The sequence below is a fragment of the Choloepus didactylus genome, chromosome 4 (assembly GCF_015220235.1).
Source record: "Choloepus didactylus isolate mChoDid1 chromosome 4, mChoDid1.pri, whole genome shotgun sequence".
In the NCBI taxonomy this organism is placed as follows: domain Eukaryota; kingdom Metazoa; phylum Chordata; class Mammalia; order Pilosa; family Megalonychidae; genus Choloepus; species Choloepus didactylus.
Genome location: NC_051310.1, coordinates 124,831,223 through 124,851,916, shown reverse-complemented (window position 1 = coordinate 124,851,916; position 20,694 = coordinate 124,831,223). Strand labels below are relative to the sequence as shown.

Sequence of the window (20,694 nt, the reverse complement as noted above, 5' to 3'; positions counted from 1 at the left end):
TACTGCCCCTGCGGGGCGGTGAGCCAACGACGCCCACCTAAGACCAAGACTTAAGGCCAAGACCATCGGCCCCGAACTGTCCCCCGAAATCCAAACCCGCCCAGGGCAGTACCTGAAGAGGCAACGCCACCTCCGCCCGACTGCGCTGGCTGTGGCAGCGGCGGCAGTCACAGCCCAAAGTGCTAGTGACGCCTCTCATAAAAACAACAACCTGCTCGCAAGCGTTCGCAGCCGCGAGGCGGTGGCCGGTGGGGCACCGCAACGCATGCCGGGACTCGTAGTCCAGCCCGCCCTTCATGCCGGGCAGCGAGGCAGAGAAGAACTACGACTCCCGAAAAGGAGCGTTGCCCGCCTAGGGCAGGCTGCAGGAAGCCGGGCCAGACGGCCGAGGTCCTCACAACATCCGGGCCCCTGCGCTGGAGGGCACCGCGGCCGGTTGCCATGGAGACGAGCGAGACTCTTTCGAAAGGCTTCGCGGTTTCACCCGGGAGGACTGTTCCCTGGATTAGGCGCATTGTTCCAGTCAAAGGTTCACCTTCTCTTTGATGCTTTAATTGGATCCAGTGGAAAAGCCGTGTCCCCTGGGCTCTCGCTGGCCTTCCCTTACGCTGCAGGAAAACACTGCGTTTACCGGAAAAATTAACAAAGAAGGCGAGAATGACCGAGTACGACTGGGTGGGTTTGGACAGAGAGATGGATGTTTTTGAATGTTGGTATGTTTGCGGGACCCTCTACTCTTACCCACTCCAAAACGCCCCCACCCGGGGGAAAAAAAAAAAAGCTTTCTAGACTACCATTAGGCTGCACAAATTTAAATATGCGTTGCATTAAACTGAAATTGCCTCTGAAGTTAGAAAGATAGTTGGAGATGGTGCGCATCCCCCCCGCAAACCACATTGATCACTTCGAATAAGGAAACGCTACCTTGTTAACTACTTTTATTTATATTGTGCCTTTTTCAAAAGATATGAGCATCGGCGCACTTAAATTCACTGTTGACGGATGCAGTAGAAAGTTAATCTATCTCACAATTGTGGTCCAAAAGATAGATAAGAAAGGAAAACATTAACAAAAAGATGGAGGGTCTGAGCAGAGACAAAAGAATGCCTCTAGGTTAGACTCTGTTGTTTACTGTTTTTTTGGTTGTTTTTGTTGTGGTTTTCTTTTGTTTTTTTTTGTTTGTTTTTTTGGAGCTACCAAATTAAACATCGACTGACACCAAACCAAAAAAAAATACGAATTTTAATTTTATAATTACACCATCTTTACAGAAATGGACATTTTTGTTACTTCGATGGCTTGTTTTCATTTCTTTTTAAAAATACGTGAATGTGTATGTGTGTGTGTGTGTTTATACTGAGGGGCTTTGAAAAGTCAAAGTCATCTGGCTTTCTCTTAACTCTGTGAGGGCCTGAAAATTAGTAAAAAATCTAATACTATCTGTTTAAATAGATTTCTGTACTTTTTCAGGCACTTTCACGGGCTAATTTTAATATATTTAGCCTCTTTTTAAAAGAATCATTTACAATTTTAATTAACCTTTTATCCTTAGATTGCTGACCTGTTATCTAATAGGGAATTTAAAGTAATCCTTTATTATTCATTGTAGTAGGCGGCTTTACTTTGTTCTTAATCTTATCTACATTTTAAGGATATCCAGATTTGAAGAGGGTGAAAACAAATAAGAAAGATGCAGAGAGGGCCTATGAAGTAAAGTAAGGGCAATGCGTATTTTATTTCTGAATCTAAAAAATTTAGGTAGATGCTAATTTTCCAGATTGTGTGGTACAAAATTATGCCAACAAAAATTGTAAGTTAATTTGTCTTTTGCTTTGACTAGAACTGATCTTCTGTATGACATTTTGAGCCACAGCAGATCAGAATTGGAGCCAGTAGTAGAGGGTGATTTCATGAAAGAAAGAGTTCTCAGTCACTGAAGGATATAGTTTAACGCAACAACAACAAAACACAAGTTGCCCTGGGCAACCTGACAAGGTAGATGCCCATAAAGTAAATAAGGGTTATACTTTTCCCGTAAGTCACAGTGCAGCCACCTTCCACCTAGAAAGCCGCCTCTTGTGCTGCAGAAACCTAGACATTTTGAGAAAAGGAGACCTGTTGAGAAACCATCAAGTCTTACGATTCTGGTGACTTGCTATTATGTCTATGTATGGTCTTGGTATTTAAAACAAACTAATAAGCAGTGTCAAGCAAGATCTAATGAGACTAGCATTGATCTGAAACTTAAGAAACCTGAGTTCTATTTCCAGCTTTGCCAGATTCTCACGGTATTAAACATGTATTAATGAGTATTATAAATATTAAATGAAATGTAAAGTGTTAATAACTTGTAAATTTCAGAAGATCATATATATTGAGGTAAACCTGCAAAAAGAGTATGATAAAAAACTGCTTCAATTTGTATGGCAGTTTACCATCTACATCCACTTCTTCATTTTATCCTCACAAAAACCATAAGAGTTAGGGTAGATATTTTTGCCAGTTCTGCAAGCAAAGGTGAAACCAATCGATAAAGGTTTGGAACCTAGGACACAGTTCCTGCTTTGTACTAATCCAACACTGCTCACAGTCATTCAAATCTCAACAAAGGAAAGGAAAGAGGAAGTGGACTAAACATTTCGCATTTGCAGATTTGACCATCAAAGTTTCAAAACAAAAAAGTTTGTGACATTTTGAAAGTTTAACTTTGCTGAGACATTAATTAGAATCACACAGGAATTCAGTGAACTGATTATGCTAATGAGGAACCTAGCTAATCTTAACCAAACTTGAATTTCAGACAAGCATTGTCCTCACTTAAACATGACCCAATAACTCTGTAAAGTAAACACTTCTATCTTTATTTTAGAGTTGAAGAAACTGAGATTATATGCTTGTTAGTCTTCAGCATTTAGGAGATTCTTAAAGGGTCTCAGTCTCATGAATGTCAAGAGTCTACTATGAAGTTCTGAAAGAAAAAGAACTTTAATGTATATAAGCAATCTTCTATTTAATTCAATCTAAAAAAAAAGTCAGTTACAGAACAACCATTATTAGGTTATTTAGATATAGAACTTCCTGTAGGGGAGGGACTATTCTACAGGTTGCCAAGCTTTTTTTTAACCACTAAAATTATTTTTTGCCTTCATGAACACTACAGAATGCATTTATTAAGGGCCTTATCACAAAATAACTGAAAATCACCTACAGTTTCCTAATGCTACATTTGGAAAGCCCTTATATTTACCCAGTTTAATAAACAAAATCATCTAAACCCTCTCCTTTGTTTAATATTTACAGACAAGGAAACTGAATCCTTGTAAAATGATTTTATCAAATTCGCAAAGCCATTGGCAGTGCCAACATTAGAATCCATAACTGGTGATGCCTAATTTTTGCTTCTTATAACTCTTACAGCAGAAGGTACACAAATAAAAACAAGTTTCTCAATTAGTCTACTTGGCATGCTCTTGTATAATCTGTGCAGCTGTCATTATTATCTGGCCCTGCAGCTCTCCATATCCCCACACTCCTCACTCCCTCCTTCCCCAAGGGCCTCTAACTCCTGGCCTCAGTTTAGCCACATCTTTCCTGCCAGGTGTCTAGCTTTGAACTCAAGTGTGATCCAGAGACAAGCAGCAAGAGCAGGATAGAGGGCCGCCTTAGAAAAGCAGAATCTTGTCTGCCAAGTCAGAAATCTACATTGTAACAAGATTCCTGGGTGTTTAGTGTGCACATTTTAGTTTGAGGAAGGAGCACTGCACTAGAGAACAATAATAAAGTGGAGAAAAGACTACCAGTTTCAGATAACATCTCAGTGTTATTAGTAGGTAGTGAAGTACTACCAAGATTTTGTTTCCTATTAGCAAGGTCAAGAGAATGAAGTCAAGTCACTACTTGGGCCCTAAAGGTGGCTGGCCCAGCCATTAATGGAGATTCAAGTAAAATGGATATTCATGATATTATTCTCATTCCTAGGAACAGTGAGATTTTTCTGAGGCAGAAGATTCAAAACTCAGTGAAAAACCAACACAAACAATAACTGCGCACTTCAAACATCTGAAAATCATGTCAGTTTTTGAAGAAATTTATACTAACCTGGAAGCGGGGGGCAGGGATGACCAGCAATCTTGTATCTTAACACCTTATGTTTGCACTAGGGAAATTTATCATAAGAAAAAGACTTTTTTTCCCCTTTAGGAAAAACAGCAGCAAAACATGTATTCTTGGATTAGATTTTCAAAACGCCGTCACATAATCCAGAAGATTTGTGGAAATGTTTAAAGGAGAACTTTTGAAAATTTTATTTGCCTTATGATTGTCATTAAACAAGGCAAACATAAGAACTTACAAACTATGATACTGCCTTACTTTATAAATTTTATAAGTTTGCAAATTTATAAATTCTGGAGTTAATGAAAGAGATCCAGGAAGTCAAATAATCCAAGATCCCTTGTTTTACAGACAGAAAACTGAGACCAGGAAAATCTAAGCGATTTACTCAAATATATATTCCTAGCAAATCTAGGACCAGAACCTGGGTCTCTTCACTTCAAAGCTCTTTGCACTGTACTTAATTCATATTTCTAAGCCTTGATTCATAGAAAAATACTTAGACATTAGGGACACTGTCCAGGTAGAAAAATAATTTACTGAAGAGTTGATTGAATATGGCTTTATAGTCTTTTTTAAAATAAAAAGCTAGCCTTTAGGAATGTTTTTTATAGGAAAAACATTCCAGCCTAGCTTCATTTCAACTCATAGCACCTTTTTATTTCAGGAATACAACCGGCCTCAGATACATTTAAAGCACAAATAGATAGATATAAGACAATATTATGTATATAAAGGTTCTTACTTATATTTGTATTTATGATTTTCCCAACTAGAAATGCAAATGAATTGAGTTTATAAAAGGATTAGCCATTGCAAGTCTTAAAAAAGAATTAAATAGTATAAGACAATCTCAAGGTGAGAGTTTATTAAACAAAAAGTCTATAGTAAAGAACTTTAGGGAAACTCATCAGCTTCTAATTATTCTGGGATAATTAAAACAGATGGGTTAATATTATCTTACACCAATGTAAGGTAGTGGAAGAAACTTACATATTTAAGAAAAGAAGCTTGCAAGTATTTTTGGCATAAAACAATATAATTAAAGTTAGTATCTATCTAATCAGTAAACATTTCAGTGCTTTTATAAGTAAAACTGTGCATTAATTTTTTTCTACAGTTAAGTTTAAAGATAGGTTTTGAAACTAAAATTTCAGGATTCAAAGTCATGAACATTTTTAAAGTCCTTGCATTCTGTTAAATTTTTTTTAAGTGGTTAATATTAATTTACCTGGCTAGCAACAATGCAAAGTGCTTTTTTTCAGTGCCAAATTGGATAATTAAAAACAATCCAAAAAACTCCTTGTGGTTTTAATTTACATTTTGGAAATTACTGAAAATGTTAATTACCTTAGCTTTATCAGAGTTGTGGTGTTTTGCTTAATGTTTTTCACATAGGAATGCTTTGAGTTAAAGGTATTAATCCTTTGTAATTCTTTCTAGTGTTCCTAATCTGTTGTTTACCTTTTGTTTTGGTTAGCTATATTTTCATGTATAGATTCGACAGTTAAATATATCAGTTCTTTCCTTTATAATTGCTTTTGTCACTTTTAGAATGTCATCCTTTCTTAGAGGGTTAAAAATACCTTCCTCCTGATTTCTAGTTTTTCTGTCATGTGATTTTAAATGAGTATTTAACCAATTCATCTGCAATTTATTTTGATAATATTTGAAGATGAAGACCTACATTTTTTAAAATAGCTAGCCACTTTTGAGCTGGTTTCCTATGTGTTTTGTCTTCTATATAATAAAATATAAGCTCTAGAAACTTTATATTGTACCTCACCATATTCCCAGCATCTGACAATGTGAAGCATGCACTGGGTGCTCAATAAATATTGGTTGAATTAATGAGTGAATGATTTTAAAAACGGACTGTTTCTGAACTCTATAGTGTGTTTCATTTAAATCCTTACATCTTTATTATTGAAGCTTGAAGTTTTTTATAGATTTGATTGATCCTCTTTTGCATCCATTCTATGGTTTAATATCTTGATCCCACCTTCTTTAAACAGCTAAAATATAGATACATATATGATTATATATACACACCCCTATTTTTGTATGTACGTGTGTGTGTTTGTATAAATCTCCCCCCATCCATTCACTGCAGTAAAGGATACTACCAGCAACCCAGATGCTTATCCAGAAACCTGGGAGTCATCCTTGACCTGTCTTTATTCCTCACCACCCATCACCAAGTCCTGTGAATTCTACTTCCAAAATATGCTTCAAATCTGTTTACTTCTCTCAAACTCCATGTCCCCATCCTCCTAGAAATCATTATCATTTGTCACAAGGACTACAGCAGCACCTCTCTGCATCCACTCAAGGTCCTGACAGAAGCCAAAATAATCTTAATAAAAATTGTTTCATCATGATACTCCTCTCCTTAAAATCCTTCAGTAGCTTTCCATTGCTTCTGCAGTAAAGATCCGAATTTTTTAAATAGTCAACAAACTCTGCCCGATCTGGCTCCTGCTCCTCTAATTTCATCTCAATCCATTTTCACCCTCATTTACTTGACTCTGGCCATGCTGACTTTCTTTGTTCCACCTCTGTCTTTTCCTTCCTTTCCTTCCAGCTTAGATTAAATGACACTCCACCAGAATGGCCTTCTCTAACTCCCCATACTGGGTTAAATGTCTTCATAAATAGAATCTAATGACTTCATAAATATATTTTTTCTTCATAGCATTTATCACAATTGTAATTATATAGTTATTTATGTAATCATTTGCTTAATGACTATCCCCCATAAGGCTAAGATCCTTGAATGTTTGTCTTGTTCCTTTCTCACTCTAAAATTTGGCTGTATTTCCTATGATTTACAAATGCTTTTACAGATTCCCATTGTTCTGTTGCAGGATGTTTAAAAAGCTATCTTATTCACCCATTTGACAAGTATGCCTTTTACAAATATGTAGTCTTCAGTGCCTTCAAGAGAACAGGATTCCCAAGAAAAGGCGGGTGGATGGGTCAAAGTTTAATTCTGTTTGTTTCACAACTTTGTAATTGAGAATGATTTTATGTATTAATCTTTTAGGAAAAGAAAATTACTTCAGCTTCAAATCCAGACACAGAAATGAAACCTCAACTGCCTCCATGTGTGAATCCAGGCAATCCTGTGTTTTCATGTATGATTGATCCCAAGACACTCTGTACAGCTACCTCACTATCAAAACCTCAGATGATTATGTATAAAACCAATTCAAGTGATTATGGTGAATTTTTACCTATACCACAGTTTCTTCCCTGCAGTTATACTCCAAAGGAGCAAGTGTTTTCAAGCCATATTAGAGCAACTGGATTTTATCAAAATAACACTTTAAACACTTCACCTGACAGAACTAAAACCCTTGATTTTCCTAATTTTCAACATACTGTATGAATATATATTGCTTTGTATATTTAAGAAAAATGAGTTTTAAATCTAAAGCTAGAACACCCAATTTGGAATATAAAGAGTTGGACCAAATTGTACAAAATACCTTTAAGAAATAAAGAATTTCAACTAGTAACTGAATGACCTCTTTGAATTTTTGCCATGACTTGATTTCTTAAATAAAAATGTGTTCAAAACAGCGGAATGAAAGGTAGAAAGTGTTTTAGTCCATTCTAGCTTTATTTAGCAATTATACTCCACAAACATCAAAAGCCTTTCGTGATCTCATCTTTTGAGTATATTAAGACAAAGGAACACAAGAGCTCCAACAAAAATTGAATTAGGGAAGATTTTAACCAATAATTTTCCATTTTTCTATATTTTTAACTAATAGCTTAGAATTCAAGGAATGTTGGTTCCCACTGCTAGGATGGTGGAAGAGAGGAACTAATATTAATTCATTCAGCAAATACTTATTGAATACCTACTATATTCTAGCCACTATACTATGCAAATGGGGCACAGAAATAAAAGACAATGTCTATTTTATTGTTTCAGGTCCGCTTAGTGGGAGAGTAAGATTAGCAAATTAATAATAGGCGATAATCTGTGTAATTTAAAAGTACACAAAGGTCTTTTGGACACAGAGAAAAAATTGTTCAAATTGAGACTGAGATTAGAAGTGTCCTGAAGAAGACTGAATCAAAGGAAAGGTCATTCCAGGCAGAAGAAAGTACACATATGAAAGTACAAAGATGTGAAAGAATATGGTATATTTTATGCCATTAATGTCATTTAACATAGTGGGTGAGTAGTGGTGGGTGATGGGCTATATGTATTTCTTCAAAATCAGTGATTCCACCATACATGGACTTATTTGAGCTATTTAAACCATATGTTCAATTGGGTCTAATTACCTCTCTTAACTGAAAAAAATCACTGTTCTTTTATTTTCACTGTGATTTCAGGTTTTGCATATTAGGGCATCAGAAAAGTTGGGCCTTACTTCTAATTTCAAAAATGGTTTGATGTGAGGGAAACAGCTCAAATTCTACAGCCTCATCACCTTCTTCCAAATTTTCTCAAAAATGATACTGGGTAACAGCACAACCAAGAAGGATAATTAAGCATCAAATTCCAAGACTAGAACAAATCTCAAATTCCTTGGCCAGGTGGTTAGGCCCATTTTTGTTTCGTTATTATTGCTGAAATTCTCAAATATGTCTTAGTTTTCAGGCTGCTATACAAATACCATACAATCGACTGGTTTAACAGCAGGTATTTATTAGCTCATAGTTTCAGAGGCTAGAAGGCTTGCTCCCTCCTAGGGGGAGTATCATTCTGGTTGGCCAGCAATCCTTAGGGTTCCTTGGCTTTTCCATCACGTAGTGGTGTCTTCTCCTCTCTCTTCCAGGTTCTGTTGATTTCTAGTTACTTCTCCATATGGCTCTCTTCATAAAGCCTCCAGTAATAGGATTAAGGCCCAACCTCATTCACTTGGACCATAACTTAACTAAAAATAACATCTTTATAAGGTCCTATTTACAATAAGTTCATACCCCACAGGAATGGGATTAAGATTAAGAACATGTTTCTGGGTTACATAATTCAACCTACTCTACAATATCTTGGAATCAAGCATGTTGTCTGGAATGCTACCACGTAATCATTCATTCATTCATTTTAACAACTATTTATTCCACACTTATTAAAGTCCAGGCAGTATTCTAGGTACTAGGGAATACCCTGTCTTCCTGGAGCTTCGATTCTAGTAGGGGGAAACAGACCAAAAAACATATCTATAAATACATATTTATATAAGCATTTACATATTTATATGTATATGTTTATACATGTCTATCTGTATAAAATATGTCAGGTGGCAAGTATATGGAAAAAAATAAAATAGGGTTAGAGGAAGAGGGAGTGCTTGAGTAAGAGGTTATTTTAGGTGGGATGGTCAGGGAAGATCTCTGATAAGGAGATGTCTGACCAGACATCTGGAGACAGTGAAGGGAATATCTGGGAAAAGTGGAGCTGTTGTGGAGCAGTTGGATATATAAATCTGGAGTTCAAGGGAGAAGCCCAAGTTGAAAATTCCAACTGAACACCATCTGCACAAAGATGTTAGTTAAAGTGATGAGACCACATAAGACTACAAAGTGTAGGTAGAAAAGGGATCTGAGGACTAAGCTCTAGGGAGCTCCAAAATTTAGAGGTCAGGGAGATGAAGAGGAATAAGCAAATGAGACCAAGAAGGAATGCTAGTGAGTTAAGAGGAGATCAGGAAGATCATGATGCCTGGAAGCCAAATAAAGACCATGTTTCAAGGAGGAGGAACGATCCAGCTGTGTGAAATTATCTTGGGAAATAACATGGATTGAGAACTGATCCCATGACTAGGCAATGTGGAGGTCATTGGTGATGTTAACAAGAAGTGTTTCTCTAGGGTGGCAGAGAGAACTTTATGGGAATGGGTTTAAGAAAGAATGGAAAATGTAGAAACTGCTTTTGAGTAGTTTTGCTGTACACTGAACAGTGAAATTGGGTGGTAAGTGGAAGACGTGGAGTCAAAGCTTATTTTAAGATGGGATATAATATAGTACATTTGTAATTCAATGGGAATGCTCCAGTAGAGAAAAAAAATAATGAAGTGCAAGAGGGATCAATGTGCTTGAGCAGACCAGTGAAGATAGGATCCAGTACAGAATGGCCTTGTGTAAGAACAGAAATAGTTCATCCGCAGTAGTGAGAGGTAATAATGTAAATGGGAACAGATGCAGACAGAGTGGTAAAAGTGATGGTGGAAATACGTGCAAGGTTTTTCCTTTTTTTTTTTTTTTTTATTACAACATAATTAGCAAAAACTGAAGAGGGAGAAAGGACAAAGAAGTTGAGAATGTATGCAAGGGAATGATTTTAAAAATGGATGACAGAGGCTAAGCTGAGTAAGGAGAAGAGTGAGGACATGAAAAGGAGATAGGAATTATAGATTGTTAGTCCCCATGGGGCCAAAGGACTGAGGGTATTGCAGTTCTAAACTGAGGTAGAAAGACAAGAGGTGGTGGTTGATGATAGTGATGCTTGAAAGTGAGACTGTGGCAAGAATGCAGTTACTGGTGATAAAAATGTTTAGTGGACTACTGTGGGAATGGAAGATTGAGACTGGGTAGAAAACACAATCACTAGAGGAGATTAAAAAAACTCCAGAAAACTGAGCGGTCAATATACTAGAATTATCATTTACATGGATAATGACATCACAGAGAACTGACAGGAGTAGTACTGGACAGAGTGACCATGAGCCAAGAACTAAAATTCTCAAGGAATGAGAAAGAGTGATCCAGAGGACTACAAGAGTGAGAAAAGACAGGTTGTGGAATCAACAAGAGTAGCAAGAAGGAGATCTATTCCACCTCCAGGCCCAGTGCTTAGAGGAGTACAGAAGGGAAAACAGATACCACTTCAAAGGGCTTCCAGGGTAGCAGTGTTCTCCGCAGAGAAAGTTTCAGTTAGAGCAAAGTGAAAGGAAGATTGAGAGAAGAGGTGGAAGATTTAGGTGATTTACTATATTGTTTCCATGAGATTGGGTCTTTAGAGTACTAAACAACAAACTTATAAATGGACTTTGAATATAACCTTTTCTTACACTAAGGACTGTTATTTTTCCTTTTCCTGTTCAAAACCATATTCCTATTGACTTACAGTAGTGGTTCCAAGGCACTTTGATCTCAGAAGCACTTCATACTTAAAAACTCACTGAGGGCCCCAAAGAGTTTACATTCAAAAAAATTTAGAAATATTTAATATTTTTAAATTACAATAAAACCTTGGATATGCACATAAATATTTTAATGAAAAGTAACCACATATTCCTAAACAAAAATTAGTGAAAAGACAGGCATTTTTTTTTTCCTGCAAATCTCCTTAATGTCTGGCTTAATAAAAGACAGCTGGATTCTCAGCTTCTGCACTTCAATCTGTTGCAATATCTTGTTGTGGTTGAAGAATATGAAAAAAAATCTCGCTCCACACAGACAGTTGGAAAAGAAGAGGCCTTGCAGACCTCCCTCCTGAAAAGGTCTCTGGGATCCCTAGGGGTCCTTGGAACACACTTGTGAACCACTGACCTATAATAACTGTTTAAAGTCCCTTTCTCTACACTTGTACTCAGTTAATAGTTTCCAAGTTTGTAGTTATAGTTGTAATTCTATAATAATGTTTTAAAGAGAAAATGTAGCTGAAGATGACTATAGAGTAATGTTTCCTTCATGCTTAAAAAGCTAACAGGAAATGTGATAAAAGTGTAAAAAATCAAAGGCATGAATACACTGAACACAAATTTATTCACCACTTATAGTATATTGAGAACTAGGATACATAAGAACCATCTAAAAGAAGGGTATGGACTGTAAAGTATTAAATTCTGCTTTGTGAGATACACTAAATAAAACAGCATATTTTTAGAATTTGTTACCCTAAAATGTAAAAAATAAAATATGAATGGGCTTAGTAAAGATTAAGAGCAATTCATGAATGAAGTAATACATTCATTGTTAAATATGATTTGTTGACATTATGGAGGGCAACAGTGAGAAACAGAAAGGAACTCATCCTTATTTACCCCTCTTTTTTCTTGCCTCTTTTTATAGGTAGCTTCCCTAGCTTTGGTGCCACTGTCAGAATCAGAACACTCTGTTGAAAGGAACTTCTAATCTTATTTTCATCCCACTGACCAATTTCATGGTGTTTCTGGCAGTGATCTTTCTTCTAGTTATACTACCTGGATTCTTCCAAAAGAAAAGCATCCATTTCAGATAAAACACTCTGAAAATTCAGTTCTTCTAGGGCATATTTAAAGCACATCAATTAAAAAAAAGTCACATACTTTAGGCAAACTTTCCTACCTTACATAATTTTCAGAATAGTTGAAGTTCTACCTCTTGATGTGTCATTACTGGAAATACAGCATCAGCTCCCAGTTTCTAGTAAAAATGAAAGTTCACCTTCTCAAAGCCATATTTTACCAATTTATTTAGGTACTTTCCCTCACTTTTAGGTATAAACCAAAAGATTATCAGAAATACAATTTTAGCCCATTATATCAGTCAGGGTTCTCCAGAGAAACAGAACCAACAGGATGTATATATAAATACTAAAATAATTATTTATAGGAATTAGTTCACACAACAGTGGGGATCGGCAAATCCAAATTCCACAGGGCAGGCCACAAGTTGGGAACTCTGATGAAGATAAAAGTGAATTCCTCAGGAGAGCCTGGCTGGCAGAAGTAGACAGAAATTCTTCCTCTGACTCCTAAAATCCTCAGTTCGTGCTTTGAGGCCTCCAACTGATTGGATGAGGCTACTCTTCTCATTGCTCAAGGCAGTCTCCTTTGTTGATTGTAGATGTAATCATCTATGCAAGTAATCAATGTCCTAATGACTTAAATCTGTCTGTGAAATACCTTCAAAATAACAATCAGGCAAGTGCTTACTTGACCAAACCACTGAACACTATTACCTAGCCAAGTTAACACATGAAATTAACCATTCACCCATCAAGAAAGTAATTAATGTATTTGACAAAATAGTTTTAGGGGTTAGGTACTGTACTGATCAGTTTACACTTATTAGCTCATTTACCAAAAATCAGTTTTATTTGGGTCATTAAAAAGGCTAAAATGAAATATGTTTAAAGTACTGTCAAAAATAAGTTCCTTGAAGAGAATATCTTGAGAGAGATGGTTTGAGGGTCATAAACCTTCAAAACATTTTGAAAAGCACAAATACATTTCAAAGATTGTGGACAAAGAGAAGACATTGGTAACCTAATCATGACAGAAGAAGAAACTTTGTTTCATTGTTAGTACATGATAATTACAGTGAGGTAAGCCTCGAGGCTTGTAAACAAAGGGAATTATCTAAACTTTATAGGAGAGGAAGCCTGTTGTACAGAATTGTACACATAATGTCATGAAACATTCTATTCATCAAACTAATTCTTTGTTTTGATTTCATGTTTGTTGAAGAACTTTTATAATTTAATTTCCCATATTTATCTGCCTACAAGGAAAAAATGAGATGTCATATAACCTATAGTACCAAGGGTCATTCTCACTGAATTTCTGATTATGAATTAATAAATAGGCATTCTGTTTTATTCAATCTCCTGAGCTTCTAATGTGTACTTGGTCCTTAGAGATGGATCTACTTTTGGAAAGTAAAATATGGATAGTGACACAATCAGATTTCTATGCAGTGAGACTGAGCCAGATCAACTTTATAAGGTAATGAAAGACACTCCGTGTTGTCAGGCTTCTTGGGAGATCACCTACTAACCTTTTCCCCAGAGGGTATGTAAAATCCTTTGCCCTTATTGCCTATATGGATGAGACTTAATGGAAAGTACTCCACTTGCTAGGGAACCAGCACATGGTATACTTACATGAACATATGTCTTTCCACTGAACTACTGGACAATATTTATTTATTAGAATTAACACCTTAACCTCTGTCAGTAAAGAGCCAAAATGTGTAAAAGAAAAATTATGCCAAACCTGGTGTGGGACAAAACTTTTTTGCATGATGTAATTCACAGTTCTTCTGGGAAGAAAAGAAGAAATGAGCATTTCTGACAAAATGCTTAAACAATTTAATGAGATAAAGGCTGGATTGGGGAAACTAGCTACCCATCCACCCCAGGTGACTTTCTTAAGTGACTGTCAGCCAAGAGGCTAGTGACCTGCAAGGAAATATTCTTGCTTTTAATCTAATCTAACAATGTTATCTATTTCCTAGTCATGTAAAGCATCCACTACTAAAATTGGCTAGCTAGGGGTCTTTCCTTTGAATTTACTATGATGATATAACTTTTTTTTTCATAATTAAATTTGTCTGAAAAGTTTTCTTTAACAAATGTGTACATGGTATATCTATGTATAGTAACCACACAGTAATGGGGGAGTAAAGGTCTCTCCAGTTTATATTTCTGTAACTACTATATTTAATAGAAATTAATTTCCATCAAATAATTAAATTGGCATTATGAAAAAAAATCAAAAGGCTACCACAATTTTTCTTATCTTTTATTCATAGGCTTTAATAGCAACACTATTTTGGGAAGCATGTGTTTATCAAAAAGGAAATGGGCAAGTCTACATCAATATTTTAACATATCTATCGCCACTTAATCCTAAAACAAAAGTCCCTTGCAGACCATAGAGGACTGCTGAAATCAAAAGAAGTCAAATACTTCCTAAACATAAATGAGTGTCTGTTGTATTTACACAAATATTTTAATTAGAGGATAGGGACAAATATATTAACATATACAACTACTTAATACTTTCCTTTCTTCTACCTCCTCATAAGGAAAGATCCTTTGCCCATAGGGCAGCTTTTGAGAGCACTCTTTTCTTTACAGATTGGGATGGTAATTAAGAGAAATTGAGGAAAGACCAGATTAATTAACCTTAGAAAGGAATGAAACTGCCAGCTCAAAAAAGTAAGACCAGAATGAGAAAAATGCCTGAGAGGCTTCTGGAGATGTTTTTGATCAGCTGCTTGCTTTTAAGGATTGAAGAGTATTTCTTTCTTAAACAGAATTCCCTTTTGATGTATGGGTTAGGGAATTCAAGAATAATTAAATTTGCTTTCAAGGTTTTTTTGAATGTCAAACTGGTGTTTTGCCACAGAGAAGCCCATCTTTATGTTAGGTACATTTTTGTTTTTTTTTATTAACCAGGGCTGATTAAAAGAAAAATAATCCTGCCTCAACATAAATTCTGATAACTGGGTTGGACTGCTAGAGAAGTTATCAAAAGTTGCCTTATAGAAGTAGAAGTTTCAAGGTTGCTGAACTATACCACTCTCTTACACATTCAAAAAGGAATTGCAATTAAAAAAAACACACACAAAACTGAATGGGGCTGTTTTATGATTCACTTGAATGACAACATCAGATGATAAAATAATATTACTATAAAAACTCATCCTAAGTTTTATTTTACTAAAGATCATCTAAATATAAAAAGTGAGTTGTGACAACTACTACATGCAAAAGAGAACCTGTACTGTGGTGTTTAAAGCATGCTTGCTTCATTACAAAGTGATATAACCAAAAGGTGGTGCAATCCAATGCCCATACCATAATATCCTAAATTAACACCTCCCCCTTTTGCCCTAGTTTATTTGAAAGTATTAGAAAATAAACTAGAAAACTTATCTTCACCAGATAGTGCTACAAAATATGATCAATTGATCAATGTTTTGGAGAAACACTACCTATAAGTAGAGTTGACAATAAAGGTTTCCAAACAGTTGTTCTACTCGACTGTGCTGGTCTAACCATAATCAACAGAAGGTAGAAAAATATTTTTTATAAAAACAAGGTTCTATGCTTTTTGTAAAAAAAGCAGAAACCTACTAGTACCTATCAGACAATTAAATCATATATTTAATACAAACCAAAATGCTTTATAAACATGATCTTCTATTTTAAAATTCTATCTTGTTAAAAATTAATCAGTAAGTGTTCTGGTACCCATCACACTAACAAATACTTTGTTGGTTACAAGGGTAAACTCAATTCAGTGAGAAAAAAAATGTGTAATTAAACTATGTATTAATATAAAGAAACAAATAATCAAAATAATTTATTCTTATTTTGGTTTTCTTATTCAGAAACCATTCAAATCAAACATCACATTTTCTACAGATTTGTAATATTTTGCTCTTTACAGAACTAGAATACTAAACAGAAAGTAATTCTGCCCAATCAGCCATATTATGTATAGATTCCTAACATCTCCAATTATTTTTGTAACACTTAAAACAATACCTAGTTGTCTCTGGTAGTCATTAAGATTTTAGTTCTGTTCCTTGAACTATATTCCGAATCTTCTCAGCATCATTTTGTACAATTTTGTTGGATGGGTCAATCTTAAGTGCAGCTTCATAATCCTGTAGTCCTGTATTTATATAGTAATGGAGATCAATAAAAATAAAAATAATCACTAAGAAAATGGTTCAGGACAAGTACTAGGTTTTAATGCAGACTCCCATCGTCACACACCTAACCATACCTCTAATTGCAGAAATTTTGCAGTGATTTCAGGAATAATTATAATGACTTCACTCAGGGTTCAGTCAGATGCAGTTATTTTAATTTCAAACACAAAAAGCTAACAACTAAAACTTATTTAAGTATGAACAGACTTAAAACTTTCATATATCCAAAGCATTTTTATCACTTCAATGAAAAGGTACTAAATGACACTTTATTTAGAAATCCTAGGTTTTTAAAAATAATTTTTGTAAACTTAATTCATACTTTATATAATTCATAGATTAGGATATAGTATGTGCTTTTTTCTATAGATATATCTACAACATTTCTTTGAGGAAAATTTGTTGAAAAGGAAAGCACTGTAGTGTGGTTGTTAAAAATACATAACTGAATCTAAATTTTTACCCAAAAAAAGCAGTGGAAAAAATTTCTTTAGGACTAAGGACACCTGAGTTCTAGTCCCTTTTAAAATGCTATTGCTCTGCAGTGTCACGGCAAGCAAATAACTTAACTTCTTCAAGCCTCCATTGTCTTATTTTTAAAATAAAGGTCCTTGGAGTTGCAATCCAATTATAGCATCTATGCTATAATTTAATTGTTGTCCTGATCATTTTTGTCTTCATAAATCTGGGTAAGATGCTAAAAAAAAAAAAAAAAAAAAAGCATGGGGCATATAAACCTAATTTGGTTGCTTTGATTAGAAATATCTCCTAAAAATGGCAGAACCAGGTTTAACAATGTAGTTCAAAATAACTACAGTTATTTCTACCTACATTGTGGTGCCCATTCTCCGATAAGGCATCATCAAGGGTAGGTCTTGAGTGAAGGGAAGATGAATGGAACATCTAGGTAGGGAAGTATGGAAAGAGGAATGCTGAAGACAAACTACAAAATTTTGCCTTTAAGTATGCAACATGAGTAACTGCAAATAGTCACTGGATATATTATTAAAAAGGCAAAATAAAGCTGCAGCTTCTAGACACATAGGGCTGAATTATGTAACTCAAAAGGATGTAGTTATTATAACTTAATATTAGATCTAAACTTGTTGTTCACATCCTTTTTTAACTCCCTTCTAGAACAATGAAATTTTTAAAATACCATTTTTCAAAATCATTTTTTATTTTGTTAGATAAGTTACAAAATATAAATTGAATGATAAAAAAGATAAAATACTAGAATCCTAAAATGTCATGATCTTAAATAATCACATGATATTTTTTTCAGAGTATAATTTGGAACTCAAAACATTTCTATTGATTTCTTACCTTCTACATACAATTCTAGTTGACAGAATGCTGTTCCACGTCGTACGTGTGCCTTCATTCTTGCATTAGCATTGCCTGCAACAGGTGGTGTCAGTAATTCCAGTGCCTTAGAAAAATGAATATATAATTAATAGGGAAAAGACAATTTCTTAATTTAAATGTGAGCAAAAACATGGTAAAAATTCTAACTTTAAAACAGGACCCAAACCTTACCCACCTAAATTTCTAGTTTCACTGGCATCGGTATTTATCAAATACATACATTTATGTTGAACAATTTAAGGAATTGTTCAGTTATTCCTATATGGGATTCATATCCTCCCCTCAAAATTATGATCTGGCTTATCATTTGAAATCTCTACCATAACCACTAGGAATGATTATATACATTTGTGGTTTCATATCCACAATGGGTGGTTCACCTCATTCATTCAATAAACATTTGTTTGCACAAGAAATTGTACTAGTCAAAAGGAAAAGTGGGTCATAAAACTTATTAGATGTTGTGCCGGTTTGAATGCTTTATGTCCCCCAGAAAAAGCCATATTCTTTGGTGCAATCTTGTGGGGCAGACAGAATAGTGGGGATTAAGTTGGAATGTTTGGATTAGGTTGTTTGCATGAAGATGTGCCCCACCCAGCTGTGGGAGGTGACTCTGGTGGGATACTCCCATGGAGGTGTGGCCCCACCCATTCGGGGTGGGCCTTGATCAGTGGAGCCATATAAATGAGCTGGCTCAAGGAGAGGAGATGGAGTGCAGCTGTGAGTGACGTTTTGAAGAAGAGCAAGCTTGCTAGAGAGGAATGTCCTGGGAGAAAGCCATTTTGAAACCAGAACTTTGGAGCAGACGCCAGCCATGTGCCTTCCCAGCTAACAGAGGTTTTCCGGACGCCATTGGCCATCTCCAGTGAAGGTACCCAATTACTGATGTGTTACCTTGGACGTTTTGTGGCCTTAAGACTGTAACTGTGTAGTGAAATAAACCCCCATTTTATAAAAGCCTATCCATCTCTGGTGTTTTGCATTCTGCAGCATCAGCAAACTAGAACGGATGTTCAGCAGCTTATCAAGATCAAGGAAGGGAGACAGTTGTTTCTTCCAAATCTTCAATCTCAATGAGCCACACAAAAGATTTTACATGTGGTGTTCCCTTAAAACAAGTTACCTTGATGAGGAAAAAAGAAAAAAAACTGTAGACATTTAAGATATTGATCTGAGATATTAGTAATGGAAATCAGGATATGCTTTAATAAGAAAAAGAGTTAACACCAACTGACAACCATTTACTAATTTCCTTGTGAACGTCAACTGATACTCGAGTAATATAGTAACAATTGACAGGGAATTTCTAATCTAACTTGAAATCTCAAAAAACATCAGTCCTTTGTCACTTGGCAAAAAATACCAGTAATAAGATATAATAAACAAGATGATTCTTAAAGTCCTTAAATCTCAATTAGTTAAATTTAACAGTAAGAGCATCATTTAAACCAATAAATAGGAAGATGATTTTAAAGCACTATACACAAATAAATAGATGTATATACCTTAGAAGAATCTTCGATGGCCTTGTGTAAGTTTTTTATTTTTAGGTGGCAAGCAGCCCGATTCAAGTACAACAAAGGCATCTTATTATTTAGTCTTATGGCTAAGTTGTATGCATTAATAGCTGCCAAATAGTTTTCTGTTGCAAACAGTTTGCTAACAAGACAAAAAACAGAAAAGAAAAACACTGTAACATTGAAACAGAAATGCAGAAATAATGTCTAATAACATCTGGCAGAGGAGACCATTTGCCTCTTTTAGTATTTTTGTAGAGTGGACGTTATTGGCTGCACTGACTCCACCTCTCCGCACATAAGTATTAGCATGTAGTATGAACGAGACTGTCTCATCACCCCTACCTCCAGAAGGCCAGGAGTGACTCCCAGTAGGCATATTCCCATTCTCCTTGCAACAGTGACCGACTCAGGGATGGGCTTGTGACTTAAATTGTTCTATTCAGGATGAAGCCTGTGTATTTGATTCCAAGACTGGAGAATTAAACACTGGGAAAACTTCTCCCCCTGCTGGATATGAATGAAGAACACACATAGCCCAAATTGTTGCTGAACATTTTGAACACCATTAGAATAAAGCCAATATTATGGAAGTATGGGAGGAATCAAAAAGGCAGAAAGAAACTGCACCCTTGATGATATGGTTGAGCTTCTGGATCAAGCCTTGTCTGAAATGCAAAACACCTTTAGCTTTTCTGTTATGTAAACCAATAAATTCCTTCAACATAAAAGCCGGATTTTCTGGTTACTTGCAAACAAAAGCATCCACTCTTCCAGCTCAAACATTCTAGGTCAAATATTCTAAAATTCTACATAAATAAAAATCTCTTTAAATAAAGAGATCTATATGATTAAAGAATTTATTTAAAATATAAATTCTTCTTATTTTTTAAGTGTAATTCCAAATTATACCTAAGCATTTTGAAAACAGAAAAAACTACACCAAATATAAAACTGCCATATAAATAACACTTTGATTCATTTCCAGTCAATTGTATACTTTGTAGATCTGGAATATTAAACACAATGACAACAAAAGTAGATCAACAAAAGCAGCCAGTAAATTATGATTAAAATGTAAAATGATACTTACGTGACATCTAACTCAAGCTTAAGTCGAGTTTTTTAAAACTGGTACAAATTAGAAAAGTTGAGTCTAGGGGGATGGCTTATCTTTCTGAAATGCCTCGTTTCAGCTAGGATGCTTATGACTGCAAGTAACAGAATCTCGACTCAAGTAACAGAATCTCGACTCAAACTGCTCAAACTGCTGTAAGGAAATAAATTATCTCACATTTAA

At 35.3% G+C, this 20,694-nt stretch overlaps 3 protein-coding genes across 13 annotated transcripts in view; 1 reads left to right on the top strand and 2 right to left on the bottom strand.

Moving 5' to 3' along the window:
- The window catches only part of CCPG1 (cell cycle progression 1), an 80,294-nt gene extending 80,123 nt beyond the window's left edge, over window positions 1–171 (bottom strand). For 3 of the 4 annotated variants that reach the window (XM_037833887.1, XM_037833891.1, XM_037833892.1), the window contains exon 1: window positions 113–171. The gene's annotated coding sequence lies outside the window, so the exon portion shown is untranslated. The remainder of the gene's footprint in view (window positions 1–112) is intronic. The other variant, XM_037833888.1, reaches the window with a different exon arrangement.
- On the top strand, window positions 150–7,611 carry C4H15orf65 (chromosome 4 C15orf65 homolog). Of its 4 annotated transcripts, none has more exons than XM_037833903.1 (2): window positions 150–529; window positions 7,160–7,611. In XM_037833903.1, exons 1-2 carry the CDS (start codon window positions 266–268, stop codon window positions 7,502–7,504), a joined length of 609 nt encoding a protein of 202 aa, XP_037689831.1. In that variant the 5' UTR covers window positions 150–265; the 3' UTR covers window positions 7,505–7,611. The 4 variants fall into 4 exon arrangements, 3 of the variants coding, with proteins under 3 accessions (XP_037689831.1, XP_037689832.1, XP_037689833.1); XR_005216459.1 differs by having other exon boundaries at window positions 416–665; window positions 7,160–7,298; XM_037833904.1 differs by having other exon boundaries at window positions 416–675.
- A 4,904-nt stretch (window positions 7,612–12,515) lies between these two features.
- The window catches only part of DNAAF4 (dynein axonemal assembly factor 4), a 104,172-nt gene continuing 95,993 nt past the window's right edge, over window positions 12,516–20,694 (bottom strand). The window contains exons 7-11 of one of the 5 annotated variants that reach the window (XR_005216458.1): window positions 19,383–19,536; window positions 17,836–17,941; window positions 16,340–16,469; window positions 14,058–14,103; window positions 12,516–12,916 (exon numbers count right to left, since the gene is read on the bottom strand). Coding sequence is in view for 4 of the 5 variants with exons in the window: in XM_037833899.1 (XP_037689827.1) it covers window positions 16,360–16,469; window positions 17,836–17,941; window positions 19,383–19,536 (370 nt within the window). In the remaining variant the exon portion in view is untranslated. Of the gene's footprint in view, window positions 16,470–17,340; window positions 17,413–17,835; window positions 17,942–19,382; window positions 19,537–20,694 lie in introns of all 5 variants that reach the window. The other 4 variants (XM_037833900.1, XM_037833899.1, XM_037833898.1 and 1 more) reach the window with 4 other exon arrangements.

Bases quoted from the DNA above. Each gene is read 5' to 3' on its own strand.
- C4H15orf65 (XM_037833903.1), top strand. From the start codon at position 266: ATGCCGGGACTCGTAGTCCAGCCCGCCCTTCATGCCGGGCAGCGAGGC. The intron at 530-7,159 runs GTTCACCTTCTC...TTAATCTTTTAG, and splicing joins GCGCATTGTTCCAGTCAAAG to GAAAAGAAAATTACTTCAGC.